Raw genomic sequence first — 20,422 nt, forward strand, 5'->3', positions numbered from 1 at the left:
ACGACATCTCTGATGAGCTGGGTGTGGAAAACACCTCCCTCTGTCTGTGAAGAAGACAGTGTCTTCCTCTGCACGCCTTAATGAATTTAGATTTACCAAGCACTTAGCGATTCCCAAGTGCCATCAATAAAATGAAAAGCACTACAGAGAACAGTTCTCTCCGAGAGACGCGGCCGCGGTACAGGCAACAGGGGAAAGCGAAATGGGAAACTGAAATGTGTAATCGGAAATCGCTCGCAGCCTTTGTTAACTACCTTTAAAAAGTGCGAGCCCTGACAGACGCGTGGAGGTGCGAGGGCCCGGCCGAGCTCCCCCCGCCTCTGAGGGGCGGCCCAGGCTGCCTGAGGGGAGACCGCCTCACGGTCCCCTTGGCGGGAAGGGCGGGGGTCCTCCGCGCCTGCGCACTGACGCCTCCTCCCGGCTCGGGGGCGGAGGGGAGGCGGTGCGGCTGCGCGGCCGCAGTGGCAGCGGCTCCCGCAGCGCCGCCGCCTCGCTGGGAGCCGGCTGCGGGTCGGGCCGGCCGAGGGGCGGGACAGGACGGGCGAGGCCGGGCGGGGAGCGGGGTTAGGCGGCGAGAGGCGCAGGATGTCGGCGACGCTGTACCTGCTGTCTACGCTGGGCGGATACGTCCTCACCTCGGCGCTTCTCCTCAAGTGTCCGGGGCTGCTCCACCGGCCCAAGCGGCAGCGCTTTCGCTGCCGGCACATCTCCCACCGCGGCGGTGAGTGAGGGGGCGCGGGGGGGGGGGGGGCACTGCCCACCGCGGCCCCGGCGGCGCCGCTTCCCGCCCTCCCATCCGGCGGGTCAAGGCTGCGGCCGCCCGCCGCTCCCTGGGGGCTGCAGCCCTCCCCAGCTCCGGGCGCTGAGGGGCTCCCCTGGACCCCGCGGCCGCCCCCGGGGGCGATGCCTCCCCGCTCCCTCAGGACGTTTCTCTCCCTGAGGCGGGCGGGCGCTGCTAGCGCCCGGTCGGGAGGGTCCTGAGGGGCTGCTGCGCGGTGCCCGTCGCTCGCAGCGGGCTCCCTTTAAACCTTCCTCCCGCAACCTAATTTTAGGTGCCACCTGCTGACCAGGGCTTGATTTCAAAGCTGAATTAATCTCCGAACTCAAAACGCCTCAGCCGAAATCAGCTTGTTTTACGTGGGTCGTGATGGTTTCCCTCTCAAACGTGTATTTTTTTCTTCCTGATGATCCTGTATTATGGTGTTTCTCTTCCTAATGAGAGAGGCAGCTGACTTGCTTAGGCCAGGTACAAAAGATCAGTCTTCTTGCCTCTAACTGCCTATTTGCTTTGCTTTCTGGTTTCAGAAGAAATGCAGTTTGCTGCAACTCTGTTCTTGCTCCCCTTGCTGTCAGAGACAGTTAATGGTTCAGTGCAGGGGTAAAACCGATCCCATTTTGAGAGTCTTGTCCCCTCTGTACACCTTGCGCCAAGGCCTTGTGGGTAGGCTGGTTGCTTCTACTGAAAATAGCTAAAAGATGTTTTTAAAGTTTCTTCTACCTTTCCCAAAGCATTGAGAGGGAAAAAAAAATACAGCAAATTGTATTTTCCTGTTCTGTGAAGATCAGTTCTGTGTTCTTCCCTGCTGCCTCATTCAATTTGTGAAAATAGCCAGTCAGTTTTCTAGTAAATATTTTTCCTGAAATCCTGTGGGAGATATGTCAGATGCTGAGTTTAAACAATTTTCAATGTCATCTTTAGTGCTGGTTTATGCAGTGTTTGATCACGGATCTAGCCAATGGTGCTTAGCTACTGCTACTGCCTTGAATTATTAAAATACAAAAACTAGAGCTAGTCTCTTACAGATTTTATTACTTACATTTCTTTCATTTAGTTTATATGACAGATTAAGTTTCTGTATAACTATAGTCTTAAGTATAGCATAAAATGCACCATTTGGTTTGGAACATGTATATTAGCCATTTCCTGGTAGGTATATATTTTCATTTGACGAACAAAGGCTGAATTTCGGTTGTTACCTGCTGGTTAATTTGCAAGCTATTAAAAACTTGCAGACAACTTTGTTGGAACTTGGTATGATCTCCTTAATCTTCTTTTGTTCTCACTTCTTTGCAGTGTCCTTAGTTAAGATATACAGCCCTAAGCCTAGAATGCAAGTGTTTCGGCTAGTTGTACTAAGCACCATTAGAAGAAAGCCTTACTCAATGGGAGGATTATTCATTAGGCAATTATATTCAGAGACAAAGTCCACGGTCTTCAAATTGCTCTGTGTCTGCATATATACTGTGAAATGCACCTACGGTAGAAGTACAATGCTTAAACAACATCTCAGCAGCTTTTTGCTCATCGGGTACTACGAGACTGAAGATCACTTACTCTTCACTCTCTGTAGTATTTACCTTGTAACTTAAATTCCTGTGGGACTTAAGTTCTCATCAGGCTTTAGTCATGCTGTAGCCTTAGACACAGTGTCAGGTTTCCTGTTGCATTACTCCTCTTAACTTCGGAGATCAAGATAACACTTAACTTGTTTGGCTTTTTCCTCTCTGAGTTGAAGCTTTGTATGGGAAGTTTTTCTAAGTCTATGGGTTTTGATTGAGCTTCTTTCTTCATGCAAGAGTTTTCTTATCTCGGTTTATAGCTTGTCTGTGGAAACATCCCTGAATTATTTCTTCACCTCTGCATAATTTAAAAATCGGTCATTTGTGAGATCAATAATTAAGTCTTGATATTCTGTCTTAGAGTCCTCTATTAAAGCCAGCTGCATGGACTGGATTGCAGTGTCTTTGAGACAGAGTAGCATGATGATTTTTACAGAGCCACAGAATAATTGAGATTGGAAGGGACCTCTGGAGATCATCTCGTCTGACCAGAGCAGGGGCAACTAGAGCAGGTTCATCAGGACCTTGTCCAGTTAGGTTTTGAGTACATCCAAGGATGGAGGCTCCACAACCTCTCCGGACAGCCTGTTCCAGAGTTTGATCACTCTTACAATAAAATATGTTTATAAATTGAATTTCCTGTATTTCAATTTGTTCCCATTGCCTCTTGTCCTTTCCCTGGGCACTGCTGAGAAGAGCCTGGCTCAGTCTTCTTTATTCCCTCCTATCATTCATATGTGTTGGTAAGATCCTCCCAAGACTCTCTTCTCCAGGCTAAACACCTCCAGCACCCTCAGCCTCTCATTGTATGTAAGAATCTCTTATAGCTTAATTTTCACAGCCCTTCGCTGGATTTGTTCCAGTAGATCCATGTCTGTCTTGTACTGTGGAGCCCAGAACTGGGCACAGCACTCCAGATGTGGTTTCACCAGTGCTGAGTAGAGGGGAACAATCACCTCCCTTGACCTGCTGGCAACATTCTTCCTAATGGGCTTCTTTGCTTATATCGGGGGGGAAAAACCCAAAACAACAGAACTTCTAAGGGTCATCTCCTTAAGCCAGTGCTTGAGGTTAACTCCTCCCTCTCATCCCATGGTGGTGCTTTCAAAGTTAGAGTACACAATCATAATGTTTGGATGTGGCCATTTTGGCTTACAGGATGCTAAAGTATTCTGGGGAAGGTAATTTCTGCGTGGGAAATGCAACAGCACAAATGGATAATACGTGAATCTGGAGGTGCATTTAAGTAAATGTCAGAAGCCCTTCAGTCAGCCCAGCCTTTTCTTTTTTAAGGAGGAAAACTGATTTAGTACCCCAAATCACTTGCTTGTGGTAGTTCCCTTTTCTGAGTGTGGTTTGTGAAAGCCCTGTTGCTGATTTAGAATTCCTGTTTCGGCTGATCTCTCAACTTTTTTCCTCATTTCCCCAAAACGCTACAAGTCAGGCGTTTTGTTACCAACTGGTTTGACTTGCCATACCTGCCTCCCTAACATGTGACTTCTTAGAGCAGTAGTTTAAAGTTTTATTTTTGGAAATTTCTGCCCAGGAATGTTAGGATACTGTTATTTCGTTCACAAATTGAAGACTGACTCAGTTTTTTCCCTCCTCTCTTACCATTCGGGATGTACGGGCTGTATTGTCACAGCTGATAAGTTATCTAAACCCTCAATTTTTATTGCAGTTAACTTTTAACTAATCATCCAGGTCCTATGCAGGTTTTTACTATCTGTTAGGCAATCATAAGAAGTACAGGATGAGATTCTCATGCTCTCCTCTGTCCCTCGGTCACTTTTGCCACTCAGCCTGTTCCTAGTTCTGCAATCAAATTCCATACAATATTGGTGAAGGTCTAATCACAGAAGCTGCTGTGGACTTACTGTATCGGTTTACTTTAAACCATGCAGATTTTGTCATTACGATTCTAAGTCAATTAAGTCTTTCATTTTGTAAACTTCCCAATGCAAGCTAACCTGATAACAATTTCAAACGGCTAGTTGTGCGTGCATAGAATTGCATTGCTTTAAGTAACTAGACACAGACTTAGGTAAGTATGTACTGGTAAGGTCTTGTTAATAGGCAAGGCCTTAATTGGAGCTTTTATAATTGTTGTTTACAAAGTCTGTCACTCATCACTGTCAAAGAGTAGTTAAAATTTGCATAGATATCCTCATCAGTACATGTATCTTCCTGAAGTTGTTTTGTTTACCAGTACATAATATTGCCTATTTTCTGACAACCTTTTCCAGTCCCTAACCAGAGTGATTTTCAAAGATCTCTATGTAGAGAATGATGGCTTAAGAGTTGCAGCGTTTACTCCTGCCTGAAAGAAAATTTAATTTGCTTGTCCTTTCATTTTTTAACTGGAGTTGATGTGTGTTTCATTCCTTGTGTATGAGACTTCTTTTTGCCAGGAGCATAAACCTTTATTGACAGATTTGTGCTGTTTCAGGAAGTATCCTTGCACTGAAAAAAGAGGCTGTCAGCTCGTTGAGCATCAACTGCCTTATGTGTTTAGGGAATATCAGCTTTAGAGAGTCTTGGGCACTTTTTTTTTTGGTTGCTTGTTTTTTTTTTTTTTCTCTTGTCACCTTTCCTTATATTATTCCTCTTAACTCTGAAGTAGACTTTTTACATATACTGTTCTTATACCTGTGGAGCATATTGTCACAGCCAAATACAACCCCTTTAAGGAAAAACAGGGTGCCTAACCTCTGGTAAAATAAACACTTTGTTTTGTATATTCAAAGTGCTATGCAAATCCAAGATAAGTCATCTTTTTTTTTTTTTCCCCTTTCTTCTTTCTTTCTTTCTTTTTTTATTGTTTTACCTTGAGAAAGTCTGGACTCTTGGATCTCCCCAGTAGCTTAGCAGCAACAGGTATTTCTGACTGTAGCTTCATACTCATTCCTCCAAATATTTCCTCAAAACATGTACATTTTAAATCCATTGTTTTTTATTTATTTCCACTGGGATTGAGGGGAGGAAAAGGATTTTGTACATGTTTTTGTTATTTTTGTAGGTGCTGGAGAGAACCTGGAAAACACGATGGCAGCCTTTCACCAGTGAGTACAAATGGAACTAATGATGCCTAAATCAGCGGTGTTCTCATTGTCTTTAGTGAGTGAAGCAATCAAGGAAGACAGGACTTCCATCAGTAGTTTGGGGTACAGTGTCCTATTTCTGAAAGTCATCTCTCCTTTGGATGACTTCTGTGGATTGCTAAGCATTACTCCAATTTAAACAAGAAGGAATTGGGATACCACGGACTGTGATTTATACGCAATAATGTGGCAGACTGGCAATTGGAAATAAAACTCCTGAGGCCTGATTCTTCCTGTGCTAGCTAGTAAAACATGAAACAATACTGCTTCCCTGTTTAATGGCGATTACTTTCATTCATTTACTTACTATTATAAAGCTATGTTTTGTAACTAATATCACACACTGTTTTTTCTAGATACATTGATGTTTCTCAAAAGGTATTTCAGATCATAGTCTATACCAGTATGCTAATTAGCATACAAGGCTGGATTTCAGGAAGTCTGAATCTGTTGACTGCTCTTATGGCCGTAAGCAATTCTCTTAGATATTCCTCAGTTTCCTGGTATTCAGTTCCCTCCTCTATATAGAAGGTTAATAATTTGTCTCCTAGAATTATTGTGACTGAAATCCTAATATTAACTAACTTTTAATATATCATCCGTAAAGCTATTAAAAATGTTTGTGTTATGTTTTTTCCCTTCATACGCATACTTCATTTGCACAATGTGTGAAAGCCTCTTATCTAGGGGTTTAAAATGGAGTTGGTACTGCAAAGCCTTTTAAGCCTCCAGCATTTAAGTGGTGAATTCTAACAAGGTTCTCAAAGGCATTTGAAAAAGAAGCATATCTGAAACTCCATCCGCCAGTGAGCAGTGACCAAATTACGTAGGCGTCTCTTTGTTTTGTTTGGGGTTTTTTAATTTGCTTTGTGCTAAGTAGCCTCATAAGTTTGCACATTTCCTTGCAGACTGCGGAGTGCCAGCTTTCCCAACCCAACAGCGCTATTGAAAGTACTGCAGTATTTTCTATCTCCATGGAAGCTTAGCGTAGCTTTGTGGGTTTTTTTTCCTGCTGGCCTGCCTTTTTTCAAGTCTGCTACTGCACTTTCTGGAAAGTGCTTCTCTTTTAACTGTTTCTTAATTTTCATTTAGTATCGTACTGGTTTTATATGTATAGGGCTCTTACAAAGAAAGTTATACCATAACGTATTTTTATTTCATTCCCAGAAGTAAGCTGTAGTACTTAGAGTAAGTCCTTAGAGTAAGGACTGTGCTAGGAGTCAAATAATGTTTTGTGATAATACAGACGGTTGTGTGACTCTATTCTGACCACTTTAATTATTTTACAGCTATAGTATAACAAATGTGTTGAGGTCCACTTTTTGAACTCATCACGACTGCCAATAGCAAAGTTCAGTTACTTGTTTTGCAGTTGTCTTGGCTGAATAATAAAGGCAGTTATTTCTGCAGAAAGCAAGAGTCAGAGCAATTACTTTGCATTAGACAGCAGAAAGTCTTATGGCTTCCTCTGTGGAAGGGTGAAGGCTTTGTTCTTCCCATCCGCTCGTTCCCATCTCCACTGGTAAGCTAGCAAAAGGAATTGGGTAGAAAACTGGTGATCTGCATGGTGAAAAATCAGCTGGATTGGCGCAGATGGCTGGTATGAACTAATCGATTTATAATCCATCGGATTTTGCATGAAGCCAAATAGGGCGTGCCTGCAAGAGCTGTTTCTGCAGGTTTGGACAAGCAGGCATATTTGACCATTGATGTAGTTGAATCCGAAAGAGAATGCTTGTCTGTTTTTGTTTTGTTGACAGTAACCTAAGTATTGACAAGCAAATAGTTTTATTTATGCTATTTACACTTCAACAGTGATTGAAGAATGTTTAATACTGTTGCATGATAATGAAGCAATTATTCAGTAATATATAAACAAAGGGGCGGGGGGGAAGGCCTTATTGGTAATGTCAAGTTCTATATTAGCTTAACTTACAAATATTCTGGAAAACAATTATGAGCTTTTTGTACCAAAGACGGTATTTTTTTGTTTGCATGGTAAAACACCTAATAGATTATTTTTGGCTGGAATCATGTTATATTGTATTTAAATGCTTCTGTGGTGGTTTTAGGTTTTAAAATAATTGATTTTAAGCTAAAAGAGACACGTGCAATATCTTAAAGTATTTGGGGATCTAGCATGAAAGATGTCAGAAGAATTTAATTACAAGTTTAATTGTCCCTAATACAGCTGTGTACTTCAGCATTGTCTTGACAGGAAGCTGCTAAGTAAACTCTCCAGATATTTTTCTCATTGTATTTCCTTTTCTTTTATGAACATACTTGGTTTAGAGAGAAAGCTTTAAACACGCTAGTTACAGCAATAGAAGTACATGGTCAACTTAGTATTTATGAGGTCTATACGTTGTGCTACATTAGGCCTTGCCTAATGGAATTTAGTTCCAAGGCAAGGCTTTTCTTTTATATTTCCTGGTATTCCCTTTTACTTGAAAACAGTTGGAGTTAAACACAAACAAAGAGCTCTATCGTCCTAATTTGCAAATGTGAGTCTGCTTCACAACTCGAGTTCTGGAGCAGTTAGATCAGAATCCAGTAAGTTCTTCTGAATCTGGAGAGCATCTGAAGTGTTCTCTGGAGCAATGTAGAGTTGATGTGTTATTACAGAGCTGCAAAACAAACTGACTTCCAGCTGAAAAAAAACCTCAGCACTTTAAGGAAGCTTATTTAGCAGCAAGCTGCTAGTAAGAGCCTGGCAAATTCTCAAATTTGTTAACAAGGCAAGTTGTTGTTCTTCTTTTTCCATGCAGCATTAGTCCTGAATTTCTTAAGCAGTAATATTTCTAATAAACTTTTCTGGTTAAATGATAATACGTGGTACTAGACGGGAACATCTTCTACAAATTAGGCAAGTCTCCTGCAGCATATTTGGAAATGCTTTTCCTCAGGAGGAAAAATTACACAGAACAGGCTGTGTATCTTCCATGTATAATAGGGTTTTGTTCCTCTCCTAATTCTTAATTAGTGGCTCTGGAAAACAGTTAACAAATTGGTTTTAATTTGACAACCCCCTTCTTGATCATTATCCCAGCTGGACCAGAAATTGTGTTAAACACTTAGGGGATTATATTCTAATTTTTTTTGTTTTGTTATTGCATTTGTAAATGTTTATGGCATGTCTGTTCTTCAGCAGTCAGTAAAGCCCTTTTCTTAAGGAAAAGGCTGTTACTGAAGTCGCAGAGCTTTGGGCCCGGTGTAGACTGTACTCACAGATGTTACAGGTTTGTTCGTAGGTGGATAAAAAGAACAGCCCAACGTCTTGAAGGAAGTGTTCAGACTTCAGGCTGGGACTTTTAGCTGTCGGCTAGAATGATACCTTCTGAGTATCTTTTCTAATGAAATGAGCAATTCACTTCTCATTGGAGTAAAGCTTAGTTTTTCTGTTCTGGTGTGAGGTTTCTTGTATTTATGTTTCATCAATATTATTACTACTTTCTGCTTTCTTTACTCCTCCTGCCATGAGCTAAGCTTCTATAGAGTGGATTTGGAATTGGATTAGAACTTTTCAAAGCAGCGGATTGGAACAGGAATAGCTATTTTTCTTGGAAAAAATACGACTGAGTGTTTTAGTGGTTTATTTTTTAAAATTTAAAATTAAAACTTTTTCATTAATAATAATATTTTTTTGAAAATGTAGTTTTGCTAGCCAAAAGCTTGAAAGACCCATTTCTAATTTCCTGATCCATCCATTCCTGATTAACTTAAATCAAGTAAAAAAAGGCTTTCACATCCCTGTCATTTGTTGTTTGTGCTTACCACAAAATTGATGACTTTTTTTGAAAGAGCTTGCTTCTTCCAGTGGTCAATGTGCTGATACTAATAAGCATCACACTCAAAATTCTGAAACAAGACTTTAGAAGTAGGTTTCTGAATACTGAGGTGGTAGGCTGCAATCAACCGGTGTGATACGTGATTTCTATGGAAGACAGAGCCAGAACTCCCAAGTTCAAATCCCATCTCTGATTCATGATGCATTGTTTACTATTGCATCAGCTTTCCCACTGCAGTAGAGTTACTTGCTTCTTGTTTTGCAGCAAGATTGTGAGGATTCATTGCATCATAAAGCATCTAAAGTACCTCCACTGGGATTAGTTTAATTGAATAACATATGTGTGTTGGGTTTGGACCTGTACGAAATACACGTGTGGTTCAAGGCAGACTTTTTTTCTTCCAGTGCGGTTAATATAGGAACAGACATGTTGGAGCTAGATTGTCACCTGACGAAAGATGAGCAAGTGGTTGTGTCCCATGATGAGAACCTGAAGAGATCAACAGGGGTTGATGTCAACATATGTGACCTCAAATACTCTGTAAGTTGAAGAAAAAAAAGTTAGTGCCTAGATGGTGTTTAAAAACGTGTTTGTAGAGTGGCTGGGGTGGGCAAGAAGGTTGTGTGAATGTGTGTGTATGTCTAGTATCCAAAATCGAAGGAAGGGATTCATCTTGTCCTTAAAAAAAAAAAAAAAGAAAAGTTAACTAGGCTCCCTGTGTCATTAAGGGAGAAAACCCAGCACATTTCCAGAGGGTGATTAACTCTGTCCTATAGTAGGTTGGGTGAATAGCTTTCTGGAGGTGGGCCTGTTTTGCCATACTGGTGACGAAGGAAGCTTAGTTAACAAGCTTCTTCTCGTATGACCAGCTTTTTAATGGGAAGTCCGGTAGATGAATCCCACCTGCACTGACAGTTTTAAAAGCCTGTTTTACAGAGCTGTCCTTCCATCTGATATTTAAGTGGAATTCTCAGAATTTTCAGGCAGGCATCTGGAAGCGTTTTCCCTTACTCGGCTACAGGTAACACAAGTCTAAGAATGCCGGGTAGTTCAGGTAAGAGTGAATGCAGTTCTTCTAAGTCACTTTTTGGGCAAGAAGATTAAAAAAAAATATATTTTTTTGTCTTTAAAGGTAACTTACATGGCTTGTGAATGACAATTTTTTTGTCTTTTTCAAGAAAAGTCACGATTATATCCCTGCATTTGAGTTAGTGTTCCACTTCCCTTTATTTTTAAGGAACTTCCACCATATCTCTGCAAGTTGGATGTCACGTTTCAGAAAGGTAAGATTTGGGTTTTGCTGTTTCAGTTTACAGTAACTCATTTTCCATTACCACATGTTCCAGTGTGGTAATTTCTTGTTTTGGCAAAGGGAATAGAAAGGTGGATTTGCTTCTGTCAGTATCTTGATAAGAGATGTTTTAAAAGGAAAATATAACCCTAGCTTTAGAAACCAAAGTACATTATTTTCATACCAGTTGGCAGTGACTTAAGTTTAAGATGTAAGATATCTTTTTACAAATAAACATTTTAATTGTTTCTTTGTCTACTTCTTGCAACTGCTTTCCAGTTCCCTTGTGAGATCTTCAGAGGGTGCTGATTGAAAATTTGTTGTTCAAAAAAAGAAGAGAAGGCAGAAGAGAGTTTCTTTACAACTCAAATGCCATTGTGCTCATGCACTCTGGGCTTGAAGTACTGCGAGATGTCAGATAATATAGAGATTTTCAGAAGGGTGAATGGGAAGAGTAGTAGTTGCTGTATGTATGACTTAAAGTTCAGTACCAATATTACTGCAAGAGAGGAAAACCTAGAAAAAGATTAACCTGTTTTCTTGTGAAAACTGTGGTTTGTGGGACTATAATTTGAATAAAGCATACAGGCTAAAATTGAGAGCGCTTCCACCTAGAAGAGGCTTCAGAGATGATATCAGACGTGTTTCCTTGCTTGTGGAGCTTTGTGACTGTCTTGTGTAGCCTTTCTGTATTTGAATTGCCCAGCAAGCAAATCTTGTGTTAAACATTTCTGTTCAAAATTGCAAAATACTTAAAATGCGCCAAGATGAGATCCATGACGTGTTATTTTCACATGTATGTATCTTTTGTTTATGTACAGTAATACAAAGAGATGGCGAGAGCCTTCAGTTAATTCCCTAAAGCCACAAGCAGTTTCAGACAATAAAATTTGGGGGATTTGCCTTCTGTTCCCTTTACTCACTATGTTTCTCGAGTAAATTTTCCTAGAAGGAAAAGTTTTTCTCCTTTGGTGTTGTTTCATATTAATCTCATTGCATTTGGTATGTGGTAACTGAGTCCATGTTTTCTGTTTCAGGATTTTAACAACGCTTGCAATCCTACTGTTGCTAAATAACGAATGAATTTAATGAAGTTCAACCTAAATGTGCAATATGTTCAGGGCATTTTCATTATGGAAGTGAGCTTGTCATAATTAATTACAACCATCCGAGAGAAGTAAATTTTTTTTCAGTTTTAAAGTGTGCTAATTCTAGAAACTATGTAATTTTTTTTAATTTTAAGAAAACAAGTGCTCTGACATCTCAGCTTTTATCTGTAGTGTATTAAAAACAGTCACAGCAGTGACAGCTTCCTTGTTTCCCCAGAATGTCACTGCGAGGGAAAAGACAACCGTATTCCACTCCTGAAAGAGGTGTTTGAGGCATTTCCACAAACTCCTGTCAACATTGACATCAAAGTGAACAACAATGTGTTAATCAAAAAGGTACATGAAAATCTACGCTGAACTGAGACCGAATGTCATGTAATGATGTTGAAATTCCAAAAGAAAAGTTTCTTGGAGTTGCTAGCCGTCTGTGATACTAAAATCTGTGTTCTTGGACTGCTTCATCCTTCACGTGTTAGATCTTGCTCCATGTATGAGGTAATACAGAAGACAGAGAAGTGATCTTGCGCAAGATATTCAGCAGACAGCTCTTTACTGACCCTTTATCTTGACATGAAACTGATACTACACTGCTAGACACAAGTTTGGTTTGTACTTCATATGAAGGGTCGTCTTACAGACTGTTGCCTACCAAAGCATTGTAAAAACGTGATGTCAGTGTGAAGATAAATGTTCATTACAGAAAAGGAAATCTGCTTTCCATCAGATACTATTTTGCCATCTCGTTTTCTTAGGTTCTGTAGAGTTTTTTGTAGGTATAATGGTCTGTCTTTTTATCTGTTGACCTGAACACCTGTTTCTTTCCAGTCAAAGCAGCACAACCATTTTAAGATGGGAGAGAGTATAGAAGAACTAGCTTTTCTGTGATTACTTATGTAGTTGAAAAGTAACAAGTAGAGTTTCAGTTAAATAATTCTGCACATAATTTTCAATGAATACATGTTAGGGTTCTGCTTTTTATATTGCAGGTTTCAGAGCTGGTGAGTCAGTATAAGCGAGAGCATTTGACAGTATGGGGGAACGTCAATTACGAGGTTGTATCGAAGTGTCTTAAGGAGGTAAGAATGGGTCGAGCTAAGCTTTGTTCTTGCCTGCTTGTTATGCGTGGTGACAAAATGTACAGAAAAGCACGCTGTAAATCAAGTTCTAGCCAGCTATGCCAGACTTTCAGATGTGATGAGAAATTTTGCACTTAGATTGTATTCTGCTTACTACCCTGTTACGATAAATCAAGCACAGTTAATACCCATATACTTTGCAATAAAATACTTGAGGAATTAAGCTTAATCATGTTTTATTCTTGTTATATAAAATACAGGGTGTTATGATTTTATGCCAAGAACATTTAGAGCCTGTTTTGCGCATCATTCATCTGTTACAAAAGCAATTTTTCCAAGGATTGCTTATTGTGTGTTTCTTTTTATGAAAATAATGGATGTGGCCACTAGTTGACACATAGTTATATTGGTATAAAGCTGGTTTACAGCTATAGATTCTACTCCTTTTTGTGCTGAGGAATTGTACAATTTAGAATTAAATTAAAATTGTGCTTAGTCTGAGGGAGTTATGCCCTGAGTGAAATTGATCTAGTTGAGAGTACAAATATTGTTCTGATTTATCTGTGCAGGACAACACACCATTTCCTACCTGAACAGCAGTTAATTTGTTCATTTTCACAGCATCAGTGCCCAAATATTTTGGTTCATAAACCAGCATCTTTAAAAATGTGAAGCAAGTTGATGTGATATCAAAATATAACAAGTCCTGCGCTAAAGCGCAGCTTGTTCTTTGCAGTAATACTAGTCTAAGAAAAAATGCTGCATAGTGTCATGCAGTCTGAAGGCAGGTAACAAAACAGTACGGCAACCAGTGAAACTTTTACCTTTTCAGGTCCCAATGCCCCTTCAAATTGTGTGAAACTTTTTTGCTTGGACTACAAGCTACCAGAAGGAGTAATTTAAATTCAGTGGCAGGCATATCATAAACAGTTGGCAGCCTTATCTTTAGGTGCAAGTGCAAGACTTTAAACATGCATCGATGAGTGAATTTAATTGCAACAGACTCAACAATCTACCGTGATAATTTAGACTCTTTCTTTCCTGGTTCCTGCAGAATGCTGACATTCCCATCATCTTCTGTTTGCAACGTGTCCTCCTGCTCCTTGGTCTGTTCTACACTGGTCTGCTGCCATTCATTCCTTTCAAGGAAGAATTCTTGGAAATTCCCATGCCTTCAATCATCCTCAAGTGAGTTAGAGTCCGTCAGTGGGTGCTGCACTGAAATGGTAGTAAAACAAGTGAATGATAATGCCAGCTTGAGCATTGGTTCAGTCAGTATCCTTGGGCTGAGGATACTGCTTTGTTAGTTTAGGCACTTTTGTATATTCCGAAGAGAAAGCTATGCAGATCTTCTGCTCCTCTGTATTTAACCTGTCTCTAGCCAGCTCTAAGTTACTCAGTTGTTAGTGTGGGGTGCCTGTGTATGCCAGTGTTTCCTGTTTACAGCATCTCCTGTAAATACTGCCTTTATGCAGCTGCCTTTACAACGCAGCTTATGCTGATTCCATCTACATAGTAATATGTAGCAGTGCTGTACAAATAACTAATTCTTGCACTTTTCTCCCTCTTTCTTGAGAACAAATTAGTCTGAATAAGGCCAAGAGGCAAGTCAGCAATAGGGTGGATATGAGACTTCACGTGCTTTTTGTTTCTCATACTTTATTCAAAATGCTGCTGAATACCCATCTCTGCTGCTTCTCTTAAATGTAGCACATTTCTCTTGTGTAACCCAATTCTAAGTCACTGTCTTAGTGCAATTACTGCTGTAATTTGAGAAGCTGCAAGATTAATTCTTCATGTTCCTTTTGCAGGAACATCTCAAATAATATTTTAATCTGTGCTCTGGTAATCTTTTTTTTCCCTCTTCCTCAACAGGCTGAAAGAACCACAGAAGATGACAAGAAGCCAGAAATTTATTATCTGGCTAGCTGACACGTAAGATTTTAATCTTGTTACATTTTTATTTGTATTTTGCCTATATATTAGCAGTTGGCTCAAGCAACTAAGACTAGCTATTGCTGTAGCTACTTGTTATGTTGCAAATTTTTTTCAGTTTCTTCTAGTTTTATTGTCAGTGCAGCATAAATCATATTAAAATCTTAGGAAGGTGTTCCTGTGCGCTTTTATTTTTCATACGCTGAAACATACTGAGGTGCAGTGGCAGTGGGCATTATTACAGTTTAGTCTATTTCGTTTCTGTCGTTAAGTGTGTTCAGTTAATTAGCACGCAAGTAGATCCAGAATGTGGCTTTCACGTTTCATGGGATTGTGACGGTTCCATAACGTTGTCAGAGGAGATAGTTTGGCTTACATGAAACACTGCATTTTAAGAATGTCTGTGCTTCAGAGGAAACTTAGTCATATGCTTTCAGAGGTTGAACATGGTTGCAATAAGTGTCTTCTGGCTGTTGCTTCTGTGCCTGACATCTGTTAGTTTGATTCCTTGAGTGGCCAGTAGAGTTTCCATGTCTTGGTGTGACGGATAAAATCTCTTCTGAAAGCAAAGGGATTGATTCATCGGATATGGTACAGGGTACCTGTAATGATGAAGGAGTCTGCTGGATGTGATCTTCAGAAGAGTTGATACAAATATCCATAGCTAATGCAAATTTCTGGTTATCTGTATTAACCAGTCTTGAGTTGCTTGAACTAAAAGTTTTCTATAATTAGGTTTCTAATCACTTTCCTGTGGAAAACATTAAATCTAAGTGCTGTATGGAAAACTTATTACAGAACATCAACGGACATTGAAAATTTCATATATACTTCAAGTTCTTAAATAATATCTTTCTCCTTTCTGCAGATTGCTAATGCGGAAGGCACTTTTTGACCACCTCACTGCTCGGGGCATTCAGGTACAGTGTGGCAAAGCTAAAGGAAATGTGCTTTTAACCTAGTGAGAATTTGAACCAGCCAGATACGGCCTTAAGATGGGTTCATGTTCTCCCCAACACGTTCTGTTGTGTTGCTAGGATTATAAGTTGCTTTTTCATTCCTCAGCAATAGCTTATGCTGTTACACTTGCAGTTCTGTAGTTGCAAAGGAAGAATTGTATGCTTGGAAAAAACCTCTATAATTTAAATCCCTTTAAGATTATTTTTTCCCCCACTTCAAATGGGGAAAAAAATCTGCTAAACTGCTTACCTCTTTTGGGCTTTTCACAAAATAGTATTTTGACTTTTGGAAATACCTGAAGTCTCAGGTAACGAAATCGAGTTGGAGTCACCACTAGAAAACGTCCCCTTTTGGAGGGCGAGGGGGAAGAAGTTGGGTATGTATGTTTGCGTGTCTCTGGCATCACAGTGTGATCATTTATCATTTGAAATATATGCAGCAGCATGTCTCTCACATGAAACAATTTAGGTCAAAGGTAACTTTTTTTAATTTGAGTATTTCCTGTAATAATTTGTCTCTCTATCCCATCTCATAGGTGTATATTTGGGTACTGAATGAAGAACAAGAATACAAGAGGGCATTTGATCTGGGAGCAACTGGAGTGATGACAGACTATCCAACAAAACTTAAGGAGTTTTTACACAATTATCCAGTGTAAAGAAAGAAAACGAAGGAAGTTCTTGCAGAATAGATTGTGAGCCAAGGATTTTCTTCATTTAAAAAAAAGGAAAAAAAAATCTGAGCAGCATACATAGATCATTTTGTTTGAAAGATGTAATTGGATGATCTATTACCTTGTTGTCAAGTTACTACCTAATGTAAAGGTTGTCTTATTTATTTTAAAAGTTTAATTACATAGTTTACACTTGTAAATAGCTCATTTAGCAACAGTGCACTTCACGCATAGCGATGACTAGAAAGAAAATTGCTGGATAGGATACCTGTAGATAATAAGTGCTATTTTACCTGTCACAAGTGTTCCTAAGCAGATGTCAAGACGTGTCAGTTATTCCAGTTATATTCTAGTGGGCAGAAACGGAAGAATTTCTGAACGTGTACCCTATGTGTGTGCATTTTTCATGGTGCTTTTAGTTGCAGATAACTTGTAGGGCAAAAAGGAAAAACAACGCACAGAAGAAATAGAAAGCAGAATCTGTGGCTAGCCAGATAGTTTAGCCTGTGAAGTGTAGTCAGTAAAGGCCATCACCTTTTTACCAAAGTTAACTCACTTGGTCAGTGTAGATTTACTCAATTATTCTTACTGATAAGAATGTTGAGCTTAAGTTGCAACTGTATGTAGACCCCTTTGTGACGTGATGGTAACACTGTGACTTACTAGTCAAGGTCTAAATAGAGCATTTAAGCCAGGTTCTGGGTTTGGCACTGAGTTCCACTGCAAGGGTCTAGGTTTGCCCCTGGTTCTGACCTGCCTGTCAGGCTACCATGGCATGGCAGTAGCTAGTTTTCCAGAAAGGAAGATTGCACTTACTGTAGATTATACTTTGAAATAGTCTTTTCACAAAGGAAGCCAATGTTTCAGAAGTCTTTTGCACATTTGTAGTTCTAACATCCGTTGGCTTGGTGAATGGGAAGTTGTTTTTAGGGTGAGGGACCAAAGGAGACTAAGTTCCGTCAGGAGTTTCAGGAACAAATTAAAATGTTCTTATTAAATGAATTCACCAAAAGCAGATTTATATGCATACGTATAAAAGGAGCAAGTGTCAATCAAGGATGCGTGTAAATTTTAGTCTTTTCTCTCCACAAAAGTACATTCAATATTCATTAAGTTTATGTGCATGGACGTGGAAGTAACATTACTGGCAAAAGCCAGGAAACCCCAGGTGTGATGGAATGGGGTTAGACAAAGTATTTCTGGAAGCTTACACGCTGTTCTGTCGTTGTGAGCAGGTGTTAAACGTCTGTCAGATTTGAGCCTGCAATGCCTGCGTGCTTTGGTGTTGTCATGTTAGTGGTAGGGGTTTTCAGAAGGAATTTGATTACTGTGGCTTAATTATACACAATGACATGTATAAAGCTCAGTCATCTAATCATCAGATACTGCTGGAACAAAACTATTGTTTAGTGATAGTATCTACTTCTTTAAGGAATTCCATGTGAAAATCATGGCTCTTAAATACAGTAGTCAGATACAAAAGTATATTTACTGCAAGGTATACTCACTGTTATAAAAACTTTTAAAGTAAGTAATTTTTTCCCTGGCTAGCTGAGATTTGGAAGGGCTCTTGTTTTACTCCACTGGCTGCTGCACCGTACTTGTAATTGTGGAGCATCTTTGACAGCCTACTGACAGACATAATGAAATAGCAGTGTTAGAACGTCAAGTCCATCTGGATGGATAATATTCATTTGTGCATTACAGTTTCTTTCTGAGGAATATTTCCCAATGGATGAAGTGGAAGGAACTACTGCATTTATGATTTAAGTGAACATGTGATGATAGTGGCAAATGGTGTCCTTCTAAATATCTGCCTGGTTAAGATGGCTGTAGATTCAGTTAACTCTTAATTTAATCAGGTTTGTTGCTCGCTGAAGAAGAGAGGAAAATAGAACTTCCTAACTGTTCATAGGAAAAAGGATTAAATGATTGATTACGTGCTAAGCTTCTAGTTTCCCTTTCAGACCAGTTACGTCTGGTCAGATAACTGCTAATAATCAGTCTAGTCATAGTTCTGCCTGCTTTCTAATAGTCACAGAATAGATCTTGAATAGGCTCCATTTGCAGCTCAGTAGGTAAATGAAAAACTTCCACCCTTTCTGTCTTAACTTGGTTTACTACCCAGCGTGTAGCTCCAGATAGGTTAAAATGTTTTTGTTTTTTTTTATCTAGGAAAAGCTAAGTTTTAAAATACCAGTCTTGATTTCTGGACTTGATCTCTCAAGGGACAGGTGATGACTTAATTTCTCTTTCAAGTTTCCCTCATCACTGCATAAATAAGCTATTTTGCTGTATTCTATATTGAATGACAAAACACAGCTGTTGAAATAACAAACTTAATTTTTAATTTCATTTTAATCTTTTTCCTCTTTAGCGGTGGGGTTGGGAACTTCTGCCTTCAAAGATGCTCAACACATGTTTTCAACCACTAGTCTTCCTGCATCTGATGTAGCTTTTGACTGTGCTGTTTATACATGACCTCTCTTTGAGAAGTCTGCTACTTAATATCTGAAATTTGAATGAGTCAACTTACGTGGGAGGGAAGGGGTTCAGTGCCAGAGAAGCTGCTGAATTTATTCAGTTACCCAGTTGGGCTTTAGTACAAGAGCTAAAGTTTGATCTCTTGAGACAGATAATGTTGCGTGGATGAGGCCATGAATCCGAGCACCAATGCACAGGGCTTAGGCCATGATCACTGTTTGTAACAAAATAATACGGAACTGAGGTAACTGTAGAATGTTTGTTCTATCAAATCATTGTTTTGAATATTCCAGAACTTGCTGTGTGATTTTTAAACCACTTGTACAGAAAAGCATTTGTTGAGAACTTGCACAGCTGTCCAGGAGGATGTTCATTTAATCTCTCTCTCCGAGGAGAGATTCTTTTCAGGTACTTTTAACTCTCAATACTGTTTAACACTTACTGTGTTCTCAATACTGTTGCAAAATATTTTATGTATGAAGGATGATGCATGTGTTCCATGCACTTTTAATTTGCAGAAAGTCTTGTGGACCTCTCTAGCCCCAAATCTGTGAAGTGATTTTCCTTTTCTTGTAAAGAAGGATGGATGCTTTTGAAATGTGACACATTAAAACATCTTTGCTCATAAAATATCTAAAACTAAATACTTATTAATTGTGCCTTCTTTGCCTAAAAGTGTAATTTCTGAGATTATATTTATAGTGTAGTAAACACTGAGCCTTTGATGGTGGTCTTTTTATGTGGGTAGGGTTGCTGAAAAGAAGGGCGTTATCTTACAGACTCTGAACGTCTAAGAATTTGGCAATAGCATTGGTTTTCTCATATAGTAATTGTAGCATCTGCAACTATGTGCAGCTAAATGAAGCCTGCAGAGGCTTTAAGCCTGCCTTCTCCGTGTGCAAATGAACTTCAAAGTAGAACTTTCGAAGTCAATTCCAATGTGATTTTTCTATAATTTATTTTAAGACAGTAGATAAACATGATCAACAGTAGTAGATAAACGTGATCAGCAGTGGTCTTCACATGCAATGCTAGAAAACAGTGTAGAGAATTCTGCTGGTTCAGCAATGAGGTGTGTGTTCTTGCTTTGTTGCTTCCAAACAAAGGTCTAGCTGCAGAGCAGGCATCTCATGCTTCAAAGCAAGCAGCCTGTCCGTACACCTGAAAATTCAAATAATCAAAATTTAGGATTGGAGAAGAATGGGAAGGTGTACAAATTAGGTACTAAACTCTTTAAATTTTACTATATGTTATTCAGCTTGAAGTAGACGGGTCTTGTGTAATAATGGTAGGGGGAGAAACAAGGCTGAGGATCCCAAGTGTCTTAACTATAACAGCATGCCAGGAGCGCCAATTCTGTGTGTATGTTTTTGGCATCAGCATCTTTCAATGTAAAGAACTGGCAAATTCTGCCCACTTGTCTAGGACTGTAGCACCTTTAACTTAAAATGGAGTCTGTAGTTCTGTATGGATGAAAACAGCAAAGTGAAATGAACCAATAAATGCTTCTTTTTTTAGTAATATTTTGAGAAGTATTACATATGCTAGTGTTTTGGTTAGCCATGCTCAAAAAAAATTCTGTAAGTGTGAGAGCATTGGCCTTTGCTTTGCACTTCAGTGTAAAAATGGCTGTCTGCATCAGAGCTGCTTTCTAATTATTTATTT

General features: G+C 39.5%; 1 protein-coding gene across 1 annotated transcript; it reads left to right on the forward strand.

Annotated features, from left to right (window-relative positions):
- Positions 1-585: 585 nt before the first annotated feature.
- On the forward strand, positions 586-19,391 carry GDPD1 (glycerophosphodiester phosphodiesterase domain containing 1). The gene is made up of 10 exons (XM_059829226.1): positions 586-721; positions 5,360-5,402; positions 9,634-9,769; positions 10,467-10,512; positions 11,847-11,965; positions 12,616-12,705; positions 13,760-13,893; positions 14,581-14,640; positions 15,509-15,560; positions 16,136-19,391. The coding sequence occupies exons 1-10, from the start codon at positions 586-588 to the stop codon at positions 16,256-16,258; spliced, it is 939 nt and encodes a 312-aa protein (XP_059685209.1). The 3' UTR covers positions 16,259-19,391.
- Positions 19,392-20,422: the final 1,031 nt, after the last annotated feature.

The sequence above is a fragment of the Gavia stellata genome, chromosome 25 (assembly GCF_030936135.1).
Source record: "Gavia stellata isolate bGavSte3 chromosome 25, bGavSte3.hap2, whole genome shotgun sequence".
In the NCBI taxonomy this organism is placed as follows: domain Eukaryota; kingdom Metazoa; phylum Chordata; class Aves; order Gaviiformes; family Gaviidae; genus Gavia; species Gavia stellata.